A 21674-nucleotide genomic window follows, 5' to 3' on the forward strand; every position below is an offset into this window, starting at 1 on the left:
TTCGGAGCGCGCTGACTGTTCCAGATATTTGATGCACGAACAAGGTGTTATGCCTCAGGCTGACTAGTAACACATTCAAACGTTTGGTGAATCCCTTACGCTGACACACCTGTCAATTAACACCATCATGGGTTTAGGTTTCTTGTACAAAAACACAATCATACTTTGGCCCTCATTACAGTTTCGCCGGTATCCTGCCGGTAATTCCGACGGGTTACCGGCAAAACTGCCTTACCATTTCTGCCACCCGATATCATGATATTACGGGAATATTACGGGTGGCAGAGACGCTGTTAAGTTCCCATTCCATGGAGGACTCCATGGGATGGGATTGCCGGAATCACTGGCACTGGTAATACCGCTGCCGCTGATTCCAGCATATATTTGCCTTTTGGGGCCTGAAGTCTCGGCAGGTCAGGCGCGCTGTTAGTTAACTGCTGCTACCAGTAAATCTGTGTTTCCCCGGTCCCAAAAAAATGCTGGTTCTGGAATTACCTGTCTTATTTCTGGTATTTTATCTGGTCCGGGGAACTCATAATGAGCCATGTATATTCCTCCATAAGTCTGTAATGTGTCTAATAACTGGACTTTATCACATATATGCACTATTGCATGATTTCTTCTCTTAGGTTCTCTCCATAAGACCATCATAAAAGAATCTGTATGACGTTTAAAATTTAATTTACAACTTTAAAGGGGATGCGAAGAACTCATATTTGATTGTGAGTTTCCGTGATTACATTTGTGCTGAGCTTGGAGAAGCAAATAATCCCGTTATGCAAGACTGACATTACTGCATAAAACTCCTGAAATGATTACACATCTTCCTTGTCAAATTCAAAAATAGCCGCAAAAGTAATCATATGAGGTAAACAGAATTCACAGCAACTTCCAAAATGTCAGCCTGCCCAGGAAACTGATTGACAAGTTACAGCACTGCAAATGCGTGAGCTAGAGCAGAAGTAAAAGGCTCCGGTCTAGAGCGATCCTCAGGGAATTGCACAGGCTGAAAGTCAAGTCAAGGGCAGAGACTAAACCACATTCATGCTATATACATTTCTGCATGAACCTGAGCCCCAGAGACTTCTAAAATAAGAAGAAATAGCACAGTCCATCAGAACATCTCATATTAGATACCCAAGACACACCCACTGCCCCCTCCTGCAAGAAGTAGAATGATTAGCACCGGGAGTCGCCCCCAGAGTCCAGCCGGCTGTCCCCCTCAACATCTCCGGAAGACCTCTTAAGGGGGGCTTCACTATACATATGTCTACAGTAATCAATCAATCAATCGATCGATCAGTCTTGGCAGCATCAGACCTCAACCACATCAAAGAAAACCAAAAAGTGCATCTTCTTGTGTCCAACAATTACTTAAGTAAGCGGCTGAATGCAGAAGAGACTTAAGATCTCGCACACTAACCCCAAAGAAGCAGGCCCCTGTCTAGGCAGATAGAACATAAAGGCCAAGAACATGGCCTGGGCTTGCACGTGCGCACCAAAGACGAGTGAATAGTGTGAAGGCTGGTGAATTCTTAGAAAGGAATTTGGTAAATTGAGAGTCCAGCTCGACAGGCACACAATGCATACACAACACACGAGCAGGAAGAAATGCAGTAACATTAACCAAATTATAGGAAATAATGCGAGAGGCTTTACCAGGTAAAGTTTCTAAGAAAATGAAATGAGGAAGGAATTCATGATCCTGTTGTCAGTAGGTGAATAGGCCAGGCCCCACACAATATACACAACACAAGGGTAGCTGTTACAACAGAAAGGATTAGGGGTTCCAAGGAACATGCAAAATGGGCCAGTCGAAAGGCATTTCCAGAGGCGTGTGGGGGTGTTATGGAGGTGCAAAGAGACACACACCCACAAAGGTGTAACTTTGTGTGTGCTCACAATACTTCAAACATTTGGGAACACACTTGAGGTGTTGCTGTTAACCTCTACCTTCATCTTTACGCATGTATGTATGTACCTTTTGCTTTACTTTCAAAAACCAGCGTCCAGATGCCTCAGGGTTTGGTGCGCTTTACAAGTGTCAAAATAAATAAATAATAAAAGGAAACTGAAGGCTTGACGTGTAAGTGTTGGCTCTGAGCTTTGAAAGTGAAGGAAGGTGAATGTAAACATGCGGGGTGTGTGGAGCAAGGGTGGATATGTGACAGAATCATATTTTGGAGTGGGAAAGGAACAGTTGACAAACATATTTTGTAGGGGCGTGGCCAAGATGAGTACGGAGTAGCTGTCTTCCACGGCTCCTCCATGTGACGTCATTGTAATGGGGATAATCGCTCCGCTCATATTTCGTGATTTAAGATCCTGAGGGGTGACACGGATGTAGCATGGACTGGAGTAGAGCTGAAACGGCGAGTGAAGGTGTCCTGCAGGCTGTGACTGGAGGCGGTGGAGATCGGCACATCCGGGCCCTCTCCCCTCCTCACAATATGGAGGATGGAGCAGCAAGGCCCTCACATCTTGCTTCCCCTGCCCGCACGGACGTTTCCTCTGTGCCATCTCCTCTGCTAACAACCTCAAGCTGGTTCGGCCCATAGCTGTGTGGACTGGGGATCAATCTGTGCAGTGGCCAACTAAGCAGGTGGTGAAGTTGCAGTGCAGACCCCTACAGCCACAGCGAGTTGCATGCTGCTTGCAGTGTCACAGCATAACAAATGAAGACCCCACGCTTGTGGACATTGGAAGACCCATCTCTGCCCCAGTGGAGGGAAGCCTGTGTCACTGCTGTGGCCCGGAGTCCAGCAATTCATGAGGGCAAAGGCTCCTCTTACTCTCATTGCTTGCATTGGTGGCTATTAATCTGAACTGAATGCGGATGCGTCCGAGAGGCATTGCAATTCCGGAGTCAAGTGGGAGTGAATAATGCTGCAGTAAGAACTATGCTGCATCCAAAGGGAGCGTACTGAATCAGCAGGTCTCGCTCCTCAGCTGGCGCATCCATTGGAACAGCCTCCCTGCCCCTCACAGACTTGAGCCGGAGCTGCTAAAGTTCCAGAAACTGCTCAAAACTGCTCTTCACTACCTCTTTCCTTCTTTCCCTTCCCTGTTAATCACCCCACTGCCGCTGTGACCGGTTGCCTGATTCTCATGAATCTTACAGGATTAGGCCCTTCTTCCCAGTCGATACCAGCACCCTCCCCCCCACTGCACTGTCCTTGCAGGCCCCTGCTTGGCGGCATTGCATCCAACCCCCAAGAGTCACCTGCACTAGCACTTAGCCTGAGGTTCTCCTCCTAACCCCCTTAGCACTTCCCTGCCGGGCCCTCCACCAGCACTTGTCCCCTCCTCTGCTCTCCCCTCCCTATCTCCAGCACTTTCCCTCACTGCACTTGCACGGCCGAATGCCTCAAGGACTAGTAGTACCATGATGGTATTTTACGGTTTTACCATTGTTATTACTTGCCCTGTTCCCTTCCCATTTAGCCCTGTGGTGCTTTGAAACACAATAACCTGATAATGTGCTCACAAAGTAAAGGGACTACATTTTATCCTCACAAAGGAATATGATTCTTGAGCAACCGATTTCGAAACCGACATTGGGTTGAAGAATGCCGCAATTGCTAAAATGGTCCTGCCTTTCAGCGTGGATGCAGGGTTTGCCTTGTAGCCACGCCCAAAGCCTGAACAATTCTGCAATTGTGAGGATGACATTTTGTCCCTTTACTTTGTGAGCACATTATCAGGCTAATAAAATTAGACAACAGACTTGTAGGAGGCCTCATTTACTTCCTTCCTGGTAAAAAGACTGTGAGGTCGAAAGAAGTGTCGGCTGTTTTTCTTCATTCTGTTGATTAAATACTTTTCCTTCATAATTTATCATATCGGCGCAGTGTGATCTTGTTCAGTTGTAATTCATGCCACTACAGGTTGCATGGGGCATCGGTCCTCCTTCCCATGATTACCTGCAGCAGATATGTCCTACTGTAAACTGATCTCATTATTCAATTAGCTTCGATTGGCGCAGCAGGGTCGACGCTAACTGTCCACAACTGTGTGCTGTTGTGCTAATCCAGGATAGATCTTTTGTTGGCTTCCGAGGGACTCATTATGGGGACTACCCGCTCTCAGTGTGATCATACTGCCCAATTAGGGCACGCTCGGTTTTTAGCTAACCTGCAACTGGATACAACACCACTCAGGAAAATCCCATGTGGAGTAGGAATAACTTCTTCTTGTGGGACTATGCACTAATAGAGAGGGTGTATTGTTCCATTCAGTAATACTTCGAAGGCATTATGGATTTGGACAGCAGAGTACTTTGGGATGCTGACAAAGCTGTGGTAAGGAAGTAGTAAAGGAGAGTCATTATTACATAGGAGATACCCATCTCCAGAGTCAAGAAACATTTGCAGGAGTACAAGGAAGAGTAGTTACTAACTGCTCACTCAGCCCGCCACTTCTACAAACCAACAGTGATCCCTATCATAAAGGTGAAACAAGCACAGATAAGCAATATGCCTCTGTCACCTTTTGTGGTAGTGTAGGCCAAGAGAAGGTTACATTCTCAGAAAGGGTGTAAATGTGATCCAGTAGCACCCCAAACAGTGATAGTACACAGGTCCACGATAAAAGAATGTCCAACTAAGGTTCTATAAAAAATATATACTCAGTCACACAAATAAATGACCACTTAACTATCAAAGACACTATCAAAAATCCACCCCTGTAAACTAAGACAGAGAAATGCAAAATGTAATAATGCAAGCACTCTGGATACTTTGCAGGGAGGAAAAACGGGCACACACTGCAACAAGGTGTTAAGAAAAGATGTATTCTTAATGGGAACATTTGCAAAAGAGATACAAAAGGGACTTATCTAGTTGCTATGAGCCCTAAAGCTGGAACAAGAGATGGGGTCACTTCAAAGTACTCAATTATATCTTAAGTGGTTTGACAGTGTAAAGCCAATCTTCAAGATGTTGTGCCTGCGGGTCGAACTGAGTTCGGAGATGGTGAGTTACGTTGATCCCAGGCATCAAGTCAGCATTGGGATGGGTTTGAGCGGGTACTGCATGCAGTTCGCGGCAGAATCATGCGATGCAAATCAAATGGATGGCCGGGAGCAGTTTGACCATCGAGCATAGTTCAATATGATGAGGGGCGCTGGTTTGGGTCAATGAGTGACAAGATGGTTCAGTGGTTAGAGTGAAGCTATGATGTAAATCCTGGAGTTTCACACTAGGTTCGATGAGGCGATTCAAAGTGTTCTGCGCATTGTGCTGTACCCGAGCTAAAGGTGAGGGGGACCTACAGGGTAGTTTGACGATCAAGTATGTGCCAAAGGCAGCATTAGCAGATCATTGCGGGTCAAATGCAGCCAACATGCCACGAATGTGGCTCAACCGGTTTGATGTAGAGAAAACAGGGTTCTTGGCTGTTCTGACACTCATGATGCTATGTGATCCACAGAATGAGGCTCTAGAACGAGTGTGAGTCCTTTCCAGTTCTGCTTTCCTAATTAAGGAAAATTTCAAGCAGGGTGGTAGGTCCGGGTCCGCAGCAAGAATCACCCAAATGTGCTGTGAGAGTGGGTAGGGAGCAGAGCTTGTCTCTGCTTTGGAGCACTCCATCTTCACCTCCATAGCTGAAGACTTTGGAAAGATCACCTCTCTCAATACAGGTCCAAATGAATTCCACATCAAATCCTGGATTGTCCAAAAGTGAATCCAGGAAGGGTGGGCGACCCCTTTTTTTTATAGGCAAATGTCCAAAGGGATCGGATACAAACAAGCCTGCTTTAATCAATCTTATTTGTGTACTTGTGGCAAGTGGTATCTCCCTTCCTGCATCAAATCCAAAGACCTTTGTGCTAATGGAAGTGGAGAAGACAGGAAGGAAGGAGAGGTAAAGAGAAAAATAAGATGGTGGACTCCTTCCCCAGCTGTGCTGAGCTCCCTCTAACTAGCAATAACCGCAAGCCCCTGTCAAACCCGCAGCATCATATACCCTTTGGTATGAAACCCACTGATCCCTTTGTTTAAGGAGTGCCCTTTGAGTCTTGTTTCCCAGGACAGCTCATTTGACGGACAAATGAGGCATAGGGCCTCATTACGACCCAGCGGAAAACCATGGTGCTAATAGCACCATGGTCCATGCCGGTAACTTACCGACTCTGCCATGGAGAAAGGGGGAATTACAACCCCATTACAAGGTTGGCGGGGCGTTAATTCCCCCTTCCTCCATGGCCCTTCCACATTCCCATTTTTGTCCCATAGGGCTCAATGGGAATGGGGAAGGCGCTAAGTACGGTACCGCAAATTGCGGTACCGTACTTAGCACCAAGGTCCCTTTGCGGGTGCCTACTTTAACGGCTGGTGTAGACCAGCCGTTAAGGTCGGGTCCCGCAAAGGGACCTCGTAATCAGGCGCTAATGGGTTAACGGCGCTGCAGCCTTTTTACGGCGCCGTTAACCCATTAGCGCCAGGGTCGTAATGAGGGCCATAGTGCTTCAGTCTCTTTTCCTGTTGGCTGAGCAGAGACAGACTCGCTGACTAGAATACATGCAACCATTCTACAGCTGACCTGGGCTCACAGTGTTGACATGTATATGATTCAAATCACATGTGGCTTCAATAATACGTAAATTACCTGCCACCGTACCCCAACCTCACGCATGGCTTATGTTCACAGAATAAACTGCCACCAGAATGACACTTCCTCATAACTATGTAGCATTGGAATAGAGGTGCAGATTTCAAAGAAACCTCTGCACAGTGACTTAGGTGTCACAGCCGCGGTCAAAAGGGCAGCTGTGACCTTCAACCCTGCTCTTTGCCATTGGAGATCCTGTGCTGCAGGTCAGGCAACTAATGCAGGAGGACACATATCATTGTAATAATTAATGGAAACAAAAAAGTCAGGGCACCTACACGCTTGACATGTAGCCTTTACTCACATATAATCCTGAGTACAGGGTCAATCCAGGACTAGAACAGGTTAAGACACACAAAATATTAACTTGAAGTGGTCCTCTCAGAGAGCATGATCACTTCCCTAATGAAAACTGGCCAATTTTGCTACACTAAAGAGAACAAAGCAAATAGTCTCCCGGCCTAAAGGTTTATTTATTTTTTTTATTTTATTGGGCATTTGTAAGGCACTTATACATCAAGAAATTGTATTTCAAAGCAGCCACAGGCTAATGGGAAGGGAACAAGGGAAACGAAACAATGGAATATACAAATACAGAAAAAGCAGATCCACTAGGCCTTGTGAACATTTGGATTGTGCAAGTGCAGAGAGAGGGAAGGGAAAGGGTGAAGGGGGTAAGTGATTTAGGATCCACAGAGGGGTGAAGTGCCAGGAGACAGTTGCAAGGCAAAAGGTAAGTGCAGGAGCCAGCTGTGAAGGCAGCAGGTAAGTGCCGGGCAGTGTCCACTAAATGAAAGAGGGGTCACCAGCTCATACAATAAGTGCAGGTCTGTGGGGCACCACAGACCACATGGTGCCCGAGGGCAAGTATGGGGGCCATATGCTGTAGGCAATCGAACAGAAGGCCAGGACCCAGAAGGACACATAAGGGACCAGGCCACCAATCACAGCTGTTTTGGGATTAGCATGGGAGGGAGCGGCAGAAGGAGGAGGAGAAGAGGAATCTTGAAGCGTTTGTAGAACTTGAAGGGATCCAGCTAAAGACGGAGAGAAAGGGAAGGCTGTTCCATAGGAGGGAGCTAGCTGAGGAAAGTGAATGGCCACCCGCTCTCTGCTTAGAGAAGCGCTTGACAAGCAGAAAGTTAGAGCCAGAGTCTCTGAGGGATCTGGAAGGAGAGTATTTGTTAAGAACAAGTTGCAGCTAGCCTCGCTCCGGGCCCCAGACAGCCTTGTGGATGATGCAGAGGGATTTAAATTTGATCCTTGCAGCATCCTGGATCCTATGGAGACATTCTAGGGCTGGAGTGATATGGTCCCTGGGCTTAAGGCCAAAGACGCATCTCGCAGCCCTATTCTGAATTAGCTAGATGGGGCAGATGGAAGAAGAAGGTATATTAAGGAAGAGGCTGTTGCAGTAATTCAGCCTAGAGAGTACCAAAGCTCTGGAGACATTGAGCTTCTGGGGGAAAGTGTCAAAAAGGAGTATGCCCTTGAGGAGGTAGAGTTGGAAATGGGCCATCATGGTGAGGTCCAAGATCTGCGGAATGAAAGAGAGAGAGAGGAGTCGAGGTAATTCCCAGGTTTCTGGTCACAGAGGAGGGAGAGGGGAGAGAACTAATTGAGGGTCGCCAGAGTGAAGGGAGAAAAGAGGGAACAAGAGTCCCAATAGGAAGAATCTCAGTCTTGCTGGCATTGACACAGAGGTCATTGGATGTACACTAAGACTGGATATCGGACGGGCAATTAGGAATCACAGAGGAGGTCAGAAGAGATGTAGAGGGTAGTCCGAAGAAGAGTTGGGCATTGTCTGCATAAAATTGGAAGTGTGGTGAAATGGTGGAGATAAGGTGAGCAAGAGGAGCGAGATAGATGTTGAAGAGCCAGGGCAAAAGGATAGAACCCTGGGGGATGCCACAGGTGGAGATAGAGGTGGGTGAGGTGAAAGGCCCCAGGATATCCTGGGGGGGCCAGTCAGTGAGGAAGGAGCTCAGCCAGCCCAGTGCCTGCTCCGAGATACCAAGGATATCATGGAGTCATTTTATGAGGATGGAGTGGTTAACCATGTCAAAAGCAGGGAATAGATTGAGTAGAAAGAGAACAGCAGGTGAGTTGGAGTCAAGCAATGCAAATGCAAGCAATTCTTCATGGGTGTTCAGGAGAGCAGTTTCTGTGCCTCTGGATGCTCGCAATCCAGCTTCATGGTGGTGAAGGCAACCAACAAGCTCAATATGTTGGGTCAGTTGGGAGAGGACTAACTTCTCCAGAGGTTTCCCAAGGAGGGGAGTGTGAGAGATGGGGTGGTAGTTAGCTGGACTTGGGTGGTCGGCAGAATACCTTTTCAGGAGGGGGCACACAAGAGAGTGCTTGAGGGAAGAGGGGAAAGACCCAGTGACAAGAGAGTGATTGCAGAAGTCTGCAAGTGCAGGGGCAAGGGAGACAATATTGTTCTTAATAGTTCTGGAAGAAATGGGGAGACCTGTTTGAAAGAGACCTTCATGGAGCAGACAACTCTAGTGACCTCATCCAGTGTGAAAGGAAAGAAGGAGGAAAGAGTGGATGAGGGAGGAAGAGGGGCCAGGGGTGACAGAGGGTCGGGGGAGGTGTGGGGAAAGGGAGGGAAAGAGAGAACACAGGATGTCCTGAGTTTTAGCAGTGAAGTGGGTGGCCAGTGCAGTACAGAGGGCCTTGGAGGGCAGGGGTGAGGTAGAGCCTGCAGATGGATTGGCTAGTTCCTTGCAGATTTTAAAGAGTTCAGCCATGTTGTTAGAAGCTCCAGAGATACTGGTTTAGATGTGAGTCCTTTTCTTGGAGTGAATGGATAGACGATATTGCATTTGGAGAAGGCAATAGGGCAGTTTATCAGAGGATGCGCTTGAGGTCTGCCAGTTCCGTTCAGCAGCCCAGCAGTTGCGTTTCAGAGCTGCTAGATCAGAGTTATTCCAAGTGTTACGCTTTGAGGCAGGTTTCAGGTGGATCCTCATGACAGGGGCTAGAATACTGAGTGTGTGAGTGATCTCGAGAGCTAGATTGTTGAAAGCAGAGTCAATAGTTGAGTTAGAAATTGGAAGGGGGGGTGAAGGTGGATGCAAAACCAAAACTGACGCTCGCTTCATTGGACAGATGTCTACAAACAAGGCTGGCAGAGCTGGGGGAGGCTCGGTCAGAGGTGGGAGGAAAGGAGAGTGTGGTCAGACAAGGATAGAGGGGTGGAGAGTGGGGTAGAGAGCAAAAGATCACAATGGATGAAGGCATCGAAAGTGTGCCCAGCCGAGTGGGTGGGGCCGGGGGGAAGAATAGAGAGGGAGAGAGAGGTGCCAAGGTCATGTTAAAGAGTGGAGGACGTGACTGAGGAGTCTAAGTGGATGTTGAAGTCACCCAGAAGGAGGAGATTGGAGGAGGAGGTCAGGAGAGAGGAGGAAAAAATCGGCCCATTCTGAGAGAAAGGAGGAGATAGTCCCAGGGGGCCTGTAGATGGTAGCAATGGTCAGAGAGGAAGTAGGAGAGCTTCCCAGCTTGCAAGACCAGGCTTTCAAAAGAGGAATGGGTCTGGGTGTGTATGAAGGAAGAGTGGACCCACTCAGGGAAGATCAAGGCTACACCATGACAAGGCTATGAGATGATCGTGTAGCCATCAAGGAGAAGGGAGTCAAAAGCAGTGACTGAACTGGCACTGAACCATGTCTGGTAAGGGCGAGAACATTGAGATCAAAGTCTTCAAGGAAAGGGCAGATGTCAGAATAATGTTTGATAGCAGAACGAGCATTACGTATGGCTAAGTGAAGCAGTTTGCGACCCCTTTAAGGTTTTCCAAGTCGAGGTACAAGGGGGTGGTACACCCATCGTAGTTGGTGACGGAGGTGCAGAGAGAGAGGAAGGAGGAATATCAGTAGCAGGAAGGAAGTGGATGAGAGATGGCAGGCGCTGGTCAAAGAGGAGGAGATTGGGTTGAGGTCCCTTGTCAATGATAGTGTTGTTGTAATAGACATTAATGATGCACCTTGAGGATGAGAAGCCAGCCAAGAGGACTTCCCATCTAGTGCCGCCATTAATGGGTGAAGAAGAGAAAGGGGAGAGTGTGGAAATCAGGTGCAATGTCCATAGTTCTGGGGAGGGGACAGAAAAGAGGATGTCACGGACGGTTTGTCTGGACATAGGATACGTAGGTGTCAGTGATAGGTAGTCTAGGATTACAGGAAACAAGATCTTTTTTGAGCTTTTTCCTTCCAGATTTAGTGAGAGGGAGGGATAGGTGGAGATTGCAACCATTTAAAAAGCACACCTAGATTTGATATAGGCAGGAGCACAGTGGAGCATTAAGAAGGGTAAGGCACAGTGAGCAGCAGCAGCAGTTAGAATAGAGGTGTACAGTAAGTTGGCCATTGCAGATTTGGGGAGGAGACTGTTAGCAGTGAGGCTGTGAATCAGGCAAGGCAGGGGTCATTAGGCAGTTAGGTGGAGAGTTATTGGCCAAGGCTGGTGGTCTTGTGTGTTTACCATGGCAAGGTGGTGGCACATTGTCCATGGTCTTGGGTGTAGGAAGCTGTAGTTTCATCAGTGATGGGAGGGTAAAAGGTGTGGCAGCATGTGGTGGTTCCTTCCAGCACAAGACAGGGCTAGACAGGGGCCTTAGTGGCTGGCCTTGAAGGTGGCTGGCTTTCGCATGCCACTCCCTGGATAGGCCCTTTTGTTGGAGATCAGGCCAATTAGTGTGGTGATTGCAGGAGCTACGAAGGCACTCCGGTGTCTGCAGGAGTGGCACCCATGATAAAGGTGATACAACGCACCAGAATACAGAGCAGCCCAATTGTGGCTCGTTAATGTGGTGGGCACGCAAAAAACAAAGAGAGCATAAAACGCTGCTGCAAACAAAAGCAAGTCAAGCTGGCAATTGATTCCAAATAGTGAGTGCTCAAAGCTCATTCTTGATGTTTCTTGGTGTTTGCAGAAAAAACCCCACAAACAAAGGCCTTCTGGGCTTACCTCGCTGCTGAGAGTGCAGCACTGCTCCAGCACCCTCATGGATGGTGTGAGGAGGAATCTTCGGCGCTTCTGCACTGGCTTCAATAAATGGTTCAGGTCACATTGCATGAAAATGTTTGCACTTATGGATGCAATGGGAACAATGCAATGTAGGGAGGAGGAGAAGCTATCAGGGTTGTGAGATGTGTGGCCTTCTTAGCTTTATGAGTTTATGAGTCATGAACTCTGGACAACAGCGAAAAGTGAATATTTCTGGAAAAGATTCACCAGCCTTGTATCTCAAATGGCATGCGTGTTGAAGAGGAGCAGGATATCGCAATAGAAGAAGTAGAGTTGCCAAATAAGTTGCTCCCCCCTCAACGAGGCCCCGTGTCAAATGATCACAGAGTCAAAGACCACTCTCATCTTACAGTCTTGTAAAGATCAAATGGATTATCAGGCTTATTGCCCCATTTCATCATAAGTACCTAAGCAAAAATCTATTCCTAAATTCGGTCTTATCGCCTGGCAAGAGGCCTGATGATCCTAGCACACCCAGATTGAAATGGGTTTTTCTCTAAAGGGAAGGCACACAATACTATCTGAAGGGGCGCTAAATACTATTGTGATGGGAACATGATGGTGAAGACCCCTTTGCAATTCTGGTGCTCGGTGCTCAGAATGCATTTGTCAAAGTTAATTGGATGTTCCTACTTCAGGTTCTTATTAGTTGTGACTTTGGTGCCAAAATCTCTGAGACCGGTGATGGCACCCACTAGAATTAGTCTGAATGACGACGACACTCAGATCATTAAACCACTTAGGGGCACAAAATAGGGTAGTCTCTCTCACCAGATTGTAGACATTAAACACCTTGGTATGTGACAGACACGGGCGGAAAAATGAAGGCTTGTCTCACAAGCTTCCACTAAGAGGAGATGATCTGAGGATGTGAACCAAGAAGAAGGTATCATGGTTTGGTAGAATCTTTAAGAGCTGAAGAGAATTGAGCTTACCAGATTCTATGGCAATGCCATAAGCTGTGTATCATTTTTTTCCTTTCTCTATTGAATCTTAGAGCATCAAATATTAACTTCATTGTTGTAACCCATTTCCCATGAAAACCTCTAAGAAATGGTTGTTCCGTGCACACAAACAATCTTGCGACCATGGATATCGAATAGCCGGTCACCTCAGTTCTAAAGGTTCTCTCTTCACACTGTCTCCACCTCTTTCTAATGCGGCTCGGAGCAGATCAGTAGTGATTTTTCCTTTGCTCTAATTGTGTTACTCCTCTTTTCAGGAGTCCTTTTAGAGAGGTAGGGCTCCATGGGAGTCCTCCCACCAGTCCTCAGTTAATGTTGTTGTCCTGCACAGTAGCTTTGAGCCACAGGGCCCTTTCCTTTATGCAAGGCACTGTCTTTCGGTCCCTCACTCGCCTCTTTTAACTTGTGTGCAGAGAAGGCAGTTTTCTCTCTTCTTCTTTTCCTGTTAGGTAGTAGCTGGCCAATGGGCAGGCAAGAAGAGGATCATTGAAAGGTGTGCTCTTGGTCCTTGCATCCACCACTTTCGCCTAGCTCTGCCCTACTTGCCAGGAGGGAATGAGCAGGAGAGAGATGAGAAGTGCCCAGGAAGATTGGCAACAGAACGAATTCTGGTGGTCAAGCTTAAACACCAGCCCTCTGCTCGCTCGTTGTGTGATAGTAGCTTACAATTCTGAATTTTTCCTTTAAAAAAACTGAAAACAGAAAGATAGGTGTTTTTGTGACCAATGCCTTTAGGCAATCTCACGGTGCACTTTAGAGGCAGCCTTACTTTGTTCTCTACACTGTGTGAGCCTCTTGCATAGACTGATCATGAAGTTAGTGGGGTGGACATTTTTCCCTCCATTGGCATGTTCTTTGTGCAATTTAGCAAACATGTCAAGGTGTAAAGCTGAGTCTTTAGGTCACGTGGCTGAATCTTCTGAACAGGAGCAATATACTCAGTTCCTTTGGCAGACTAGCTAGCCTGTTTAAAATGGTACTAGGTTACTCGTGGATCTTACTATAAGATGAGTGTTCTCGACAAGAAGAAGCCAATGCAAAAGAAACTGGCATGGCTTGAGGTCTAGTTAGCCCTGAGCTTGTTTGCTGGAGGGTGGAGATCCAAGTCCTGGCCTGTCCAAAATGAACAAAAGGTCACTGATAAAAACAATTCGGACCAAAGGTCTAGGGAGGTAGTACCACCCAGAAGAGACAACACTCTTCTATTGCCCCACCCCACAGATGGTCATGGAAGGGAAGACAATCCTTCAGATAACCTGCATCTTTTAGAATACATGTACCAAATCCTCTTGCAAAAATTGAGCCAGGGTGACCCCTTTCCCCTGAAGAAGTATTATAGGGCCATACGACCTCCTCTGTTTTCCTGGCAGATGATGGAGACTCTAACTTGTGTTTGGAAGAGTGAAGTGGTCAGTCAAGCCCCACCACATGCCAGGAAGAGTCTAGAGAAGATACAAGTAAGTAACTTGGTTGGGGTTATGATTAAATATTTAAGTCTGGTGATATTTGTCACCCCAGGTTCACCAACAGGAAGCCCTCCCCGAGAGAGGATGGGTATGTTCAAAGGAAAATAAGGAATGCTTTGGAAAAGGAGGTGAGGAATTCCATTTGAGCAGAGTGCCCAAGGACTGACACACACACGAATCAGACCAAATGTTACAGGCTTTTGTAACCAAGCAATTGAAATATCTGAGTACGTGGAAGGACATACCCTGGAGATTATGCCAAGGTAGGCTTCTAGATGCAACAGGGCTGTTCACCAAACTTCTGGAGGAAGTGAAACAAAAAGGGGATCTTTTAGATCTGGTGATCCTGAGAGTTTGGGGCAGCATGGGATCTGCCTATTCGGCAATGGTAACTGCACCTTCTCAGGAGAAAGACACAGCAGCATTCTGTATTCTGCTTAAACTAGAGCCTAAGCTTATGGAGTTGGCAAATTTGGAGAAGGATCCTGCAGCACAAGGTCATTTTTTAAAAGATCCATTTTGAATTAGTTAAAAAACCAATTGTTTTGGGTGATTTCATTTTCACACCGAATTCAAAACAGGCAAGACCGTGGCCTCTCGGCACAGCCCAACTACCCCTCTCATAGAGCTGGTCACACTCTCGACCAACTCGTCAGCTGGTCATTGAAAGTGTGAATTGATAAACCACTCCATTTCTCTTGGACTGATCCCTTTGGTGCCCCATTCTCAAGCCCCTCTATGAAACAAGAGACAGTGAAGCAGTTACTACTTTTCTGCAAAGATCAGAGACTGTTTGCTATCCATTAAATGCTGGATGGATTTAATCTTCTTAAAAATAAACCCTGATACAAACTGAAATCCTTACAAGGAATGAGAAGCCCAATACCTGGGTGCCATCGTGTTGGGCAAACTCATTCGGGAGTGCTCACACCCTAAAACTGAAGTCATGAATTTAGGTATTTTAAAAAATAATAATCTCACACTGAACAGCCAAGCAGCAGCAGTCACAAAATACTATTTCTTTTTCATCAGGAAAATAAAGGACATTGTTCCCTTTCTATCTTTCTCTGGCCAGGTCCTTGTAAATAACTCCCAAGTTTCATCTCAGCTGGATTTTAATTATAGTATCTGTCTAGAAGCTCCCAAATGCCTGATCTCATGCTTGCAGATAGTGGAAAATGCTGCAGCCAGAGCCTTACTGAAATATAAACATGTGTATCATATCACCCAAGCTCTGCTCCCTATTAGAAACCCAATTAGAAATCTTATTAGAAGCCGGGTCATATTTAAGAGTATTTGTCTGGTCTTTAAAAGTCTTCAAAACGCAATTCTAAGCACTTGCCTCTAATTAAGATCTAACTCGGACAGGAAACGTACCATTCCTAGGTACCAGAAGGTAAGGCGGGGGTGAGCTTTCGTGGTCCAGGCGACCAGGATTTGGTACAGTTTTGCTTCGTAAAGAAGTGAGCCTTTTCACCTTCCGAAAACACCTTAAATCCTTTCTCTTCAGATCATGATTTCTCAGCTATTTTCCTTCATTCTCCTCTGCGTAAAGTCAAAGATGTCGTGTGTCCTTTCTCCATCTCTGTAGCGCCAAAAAACCTTTGGGTAAATGCAGCGTTTTATCAAACCACATCACTGTAACATCAGCTACTAGACAGAGAAGAAGAGGAACTTGTGAACATGGGCATAAGGTGCAGTCTCACATGCCCCGAAGGGTTTCTGCAGCAATGTCTTCCTGGCTATATTTGGTCCTTCTGCATCCTGTGCTAGAGCCGGATGATGCCAGTAGATAAGGTTGTGGGGCACAACGTGGTGATATATTCACTGGAGGGAAATAGAGGAAGACTTGAACATGCAAAACAACTGAAAGAAGCATTAACAGGCTCTTTTATGGTCATCTGCCTGTTGGGACGGAGAGGAAGCCGTGTATTTTCCGGTGGATGGACAACATTTCGACAGTGAGATACAGTGAGATACATCTGGATGGCAATGATTTTCAGCACTACTGCTTGGATTGTGTTTTCAGTGTAAGAAGAGTATCAGCCAGGACATCAAACACACAACGGATTGGAAAATCATGGACTTCTGCGATCACATTGATTGGTGGATGGACAGGCACATTTTTCTGCAATTGATGGGGTGGTGAGAGCCATGAGCGAAGAACCTGTTAGGCTCACGGCTGAACAGGCACCCTCCAATCGTTTACACCCAGGCCCGAGGGGAAAGCGACAGCAGGGTATCTCCAGCAGTGTGGTTCTGTCACTAGAGTATGTGTTTCCTTCATTTGTAATGATTCCTAGAGTCCTTGCGCAGATGATGAGACAGGTGGTGAAGCGGGCCCAGGTGATACATTCTTGGAGGGCTCACATCTGGTTTGTTTACTCTACTGGAATTGCACCTGGATTGTCCACCCCTTAATCCCACAGTCAATTATTTGCTGACAGTCCCAAAAAGGGTAGTTTCATCCTCCGAGGAGAAAGAGATCCCTCAGTCTATTGGCCTGGAAGTTTTCTGGGACAGATGGAGATTTCTAGATCTTTCAGGAAGGTCTGAGAAATTCATCAGCGAGCCCTGGGCTCCAAGCACCGCCAAAGGTTAGGAAGCAGTCTGGCTGTCTGGATTCAGTCGTGTGTTGTAAGGATTTACATTTCCCCTCAGATATAGAGCACCAGTTGAATTTGATGTCTTGAAGAAGGTAACGCATATAAAATGGCAATCTCTTTTAGGTCAGCAATCTCCACAGAAGATAAATATATGGACGAAAATCCTTGAGTGAAAACCCTGACTGAGCTCATCAGATCCCTTCACTGCGCTGCAGCTTTCATACTACTCTGCATATTAGACTGTATTTAGCAAACATGCTGCTTTTGCTTGTACAGTGCTTCACTTAACATCCCAGATAGTCCAGTTTTCATTCCCCATACATGTATACTACGCAGATACTTTAAGTAGCATAGACCAAGCACACTACATTACATTGCTTATTCTGCACTTGGGTCTCCTACACATGGTACATTTTCAGTATACTATGAGTTGCTTTTTAGGTGTTCCAAGAAGTCAATTGCCTGGTATACACTGGTGTTCTCTAGCCCTATGTGAGCTCACATCATAAGGCACACCTACGTTACACCCTGATCATGCCTCTGCAATCTGCAGAAAAGCCCCAATACTTAGACAGAACTAACATTCCTACAGCCTAATAAGCCCATTACACAGGCACATTGTTTTGCTGTCCTGGCATGAATGTGGACAGCTTAGATAGAACTTCGCCTGTTTGCCGCCAGTGATCCCAAGTGCATTGCTATTAACTTACTTGCTGCCTGCCCTATGACTACATAACCATACAGATCTATTGGGTGCAGCCCGAAGGTTTCCTAGATTAATTATTTTGTCTTGCTCCCAGATCACACCGGACAAGGAGTTCAATTTCCTTCGATGCCTGTGTCCAAAGCTCCACTGATCTGGCTTATGCCTTACAAACCTGCAGCCATACCTTGCCTATGCCTAGACATTTCTAGATTGTCTATTGCCCCGTTTTCAAAGAAAATACTATAAGAATGTGTGCCCAGCTTGCTCTTCTAAACCATATTGAAAGGGAACTGCTAACCACCCCAGCCTTCACATCTAACCCCCCTCTCCCACTTATTTTGGTTGTACCTCACCAAACCCTTCAGCTTCATCCCAAGACACGCCAAACATGCTAAGAAATCACAAAGACAGTAGAATGCAAATAAGAATGGGCAAAGAAAGCAAAGGAACCTTCACAACCCTGTCATATTAGCCAACCAGAAGCCCCCGCGTCATCACAGTGCCACATCTTGAAACATCATTGACAACTTAAATTTCTTGCTATCTCCTGAAACCCCCACTGGGCCAAGCTACTTTGACCAGACCACCATACTCCTGATAGGGAACAGTATGTGGGACAACAGATCACAACCTCCTCCCTAGAAGCTTGGTCACAAGCACCCCACTCACTAATCTGGGCACAAGGCCATGACCACAAGCCTCTCTTTCTTTGTGCACCTTCCATCACAAGGCAACTGGAAACAGCAATTACAACCCTGTGGATGTGAGGATGAGGAGCCTGACCCAACGAAGAACCATCACAGAATTTTGAAAAATGTAAGCTTTAAACAAGAGGCCCAAGAAGCCACTAAAACAACATATGGGCCACCTACACTCAGGACATCACCAAGACCCACAAGGAAATGGACGGCATGATCAATGCTTGCTCATTTCTCAAATGTGCTTCTAATATTTCTGCCCCCTTCTCCAAGAACTAAATGGACTTGCTCTTCACATCTGAGACCTGTCCCTCTATCCAGAAATCACCAGCTATTGTGGAAAGCATCCTGCTAGGCTGCGAAGATGAAATGTGCAAATTGTTCCGAAACGAGAGGAGGAGAGATAGCACTAGTACATCATTAATTCCACGCCTCAGTGCCTTCTATTGAAAACATTGCAGACTCACCTTCCTCTGCTCCACAACCTCATCACTGAGCATCCTTATCATCTGCAGACCACCATCCTACAGCCTGACCTCATCGCTGAGCATCCTTATCATCTACAGACCACCATCCTACAGCCTGACCTCATCGCAGAGCATCCTTATCATCTGCAGACCACCATCCTACAGCCTGACCTCATCGCTGAGCATCCTTATCATCTGCAGACCACAATCCTACAGCCTGACCTCATCGCTGAGCATCCTTATCATCTACAGACCACCATTCTACAGCCTTACCTCATCGCTGAGCATCCTTATCATCTACAGACCACCATTCTACAGCCTTACCTCATCGCTGAGCATCCTTATCATCTACAGACCACCATCCTACAGCCTGACCTCATCGCTGAGCATCCTTATCATCTACAGACCAGCATCCTACAGCCTGACCTCATCGCTGAACATCCTTATCATCTGCAGACCACCATCCTACAGCCTGACCTCATCGCTGAGCATCCTTATCATCTACAGACCACCATCCTACAGCCTAAGCTCATTACTGAGCATCTTAAACATCTACAGACCACCATACCACAGCCTGACCTCATCACTGAGCATCCTTGTCATCTACAGACCCCCATCCTACAGCCTGACCTCAGCCGACAAATTTGTATTTTGTATTTACATTTTTTGAGCGATTTACACCGAAGCACCTAACAAGACATTAAAAACGGTACAAATCATATGAGGGTATTAACATTGTTGACATTAAGAGGAAAGAACATAGGGCCTCATTACAACCTTGCCGGTACCCTGGCAGTAGAGTCGCCAGGATACCGGCAAAGGCTGTTGTGCTAAAGGAGCTATTCCCTAGAGTGTATGTGAGCATGCTCCACGCAATGAGGGAATTCACATTGGGCCAGTGCACAGTCCTCTATGCATTATGTGTCTGAGACTTTGCACCAGGAGGAGGAAGCGTGCTGCTGCAGCAACACAACAATGCTAATTAACAATGTGTACCACACAAATGTGCGGTGGGATGCCTAGTGTGTTTGCCTCACTCGACACTGCGTGTCTTCATGATCTTGTCCCTTGTCTGCCAGAAACATAACAAAGAAGTTACAAGCATGGAAGGCATGTAGCAGCAGCACAATATCATATGGGGACTATGAAGAGAAAGGGCTTTAACCAGACTGGGGAGCCCTTGAAATACTAATTTACCAGATTCTGTCATAATAGGAATGACTGCCTGATTACGAGGCCAGAGCAATTCCTCCAAATGCTTCCACTCAACTTCTAGACAAACGATCTGTAGGGGGACCCCCAAAGGCGGTGAAACATGGTATTCCCAGATGCGCGCCTTCTCACGCCTTGGCAATGTAAGGCAAAGAAGGGTCAATATTGAAGCTTCTCTACGTTCTTTTACATTATACAGTAGCTGTAGAAAAGAATCATTTTACATTCTCAAAACAAGCATGGTAATGGGTTGAACATTTTTTAATTCTACAGGTGCAGATTTTTTTCAAAATCTCATGAAGTATTTCAGTCCCTCTGCAACAGTTACCACTGCACCGTGGGTATTATCTCAATGAGCCGGTCCCCAGTATTCCTGCATGCGGCAATGGTGACCACCACATGCAGTAGTCCTGAGAGAACGTCTGGATGGGCGCCATGACAGCACTGTCGGTTTCCCCCATCAGTATACACCTATGTAGTTGATTGAGCTTACCTGGACCGGATGCAGCCTTCTCTTCGTACTTCCGATTCCTTCCACGGTGGTGACTGCGGCATGGTGCACGGAGCAGACTGGTGCCAGGCAAGCATTTGCAGAATAATGACTGGAACAAACATTAAGGACCCTTGACTTTTATCATGTAGTGTCGTAGCTTGCCACAGCACCAACGGATGCAGTTATATCCCCTGTTTTGACATCTGAAGGGATATAGTTTGCAATATTTTACACTGGACACAAACAGAGCGCATGTCCTTCCTTTGTTTTAACCACACACAAAATCAGTGCAGGAACAAATAGGTCTTTTGCCTTCAAATGTAAAACAGGTTATCTGTTGATGTAGTGCTGCGAAATACGCGCTCTATGCTATGCGTTCCTGATTCATGGAATTATTTGCGTGAAAAATGCAGATTTGCGTGCCTTTCTCACCGAAAATCCCTGTTTGAAGTATGGGGGTTTTCGGGCAGAAAGGCGCGCAAATCTCCGTTTTTCACTCAAATAATTGCATGAATCAGGCTGTTGTTACATATTCAAGACACATTCATGTTTCTGTCTGAAGGAAAGCATAATATGGCCGGGCTAGTCGATCCAGTAAACAGTCAAATTATTATTATTTTTTTTAAAAGTATGTTGTGCTTCCTACCCACTGTGAGTCGCCTACTATTGTAATTGGTTATTTAATACTTGCTTTATAACCAGAGGTTTCAAAACGCGGACTCGGGGATCGAACCTGTGTTGCTCTGCATCCTCTTGTTTAGAAGGGGAGCGTTGCTCCGGAGCTATTGTCCCAGCCCTCTGGATATAAAGGTAGAAAGATAGGATAGGGATCGGAAAGGTGCATGTGGAAGACCAGGGTGTGTCATTGAGGGGCCTAATCGAAGATGAAAGGCTGGCATTAGATTAAGATCACAGGTCTATGAATTGGGAAGACATGCGTGCAAAGGGATGTTTCTTGGACCTTCCTGAATTGTAAGGAATTGTGGACAAAGTACCTGTCAGCAACATTTAAACATTATGCTTTCTTGAATTGTGTGAATCCGCCACATTGACCAAACATCTCAACACTATTTTGGCCCCAACAAATCATATCATACGCAGCCTTACGAGATGCAGTTCATCATTTCAACACTAGGTGGCACCTTGCCGTTCAACAGCAGGGTAACACCTGCACCTTAAATTGCAGGCCTTGGCTCACTACTAGTAGAGGGAGAGTGTGACATAGGTGTCCTTTCAAGTATGTGGGTGTTCAGATGCCTGGACTCCGAGTACTAAAAAGCAGTGTTGGATGTCATTGGGCTTTGACCCTGTTCCGCTTCATAATTAATACATAGCGGACACCAGTCTTAGCCCTCCAGCGCCGCAAGGGATTTTTGCAGCTCCGGTGTAGCTGAGCAGTAAGACACCCT

General features: G+C 46.4%; 1 protein-coding gene across 1 annotated transcript in view; it reads right to left on the bottom strand.

Annotated features, from left to right (window-relative positions):
- The window catches only part of LOC138468215 (xanthine dehydrogenase/oxidase-like), a 551126-nt gene that overhangs the window by 365779 nt on the left and 163673 nt on the right, over positions 1-21674 (bottom strand). Inside the window, exon 4 of the mRNA XM_069608675.1 lies at positions 20266-20374. Coding sequence (XP_069464776.1) covers positions 20266-20374 — 109 coding nt within the window. The remainder of the gene's footprint in view (positions 1-20265; positions 20375-21674) is intronic.

This window comes from Ambystoma mexicanum, chromosome 4q (genome assembly GCF_040938575.1).
Source record: "Ambystoma mexicanum isolate Mex_15411 chromosome 4q, UKY_AmexF1_1, whole genome shotgun sequence".
Classification (NCBI taxonomy): domain Eukaryota; kingdom Metazoa; phylum Chordata; class Amphibia; order Caudata; family Ambystomatidae; genus Ambystoma; species Ambystoma mexicanum.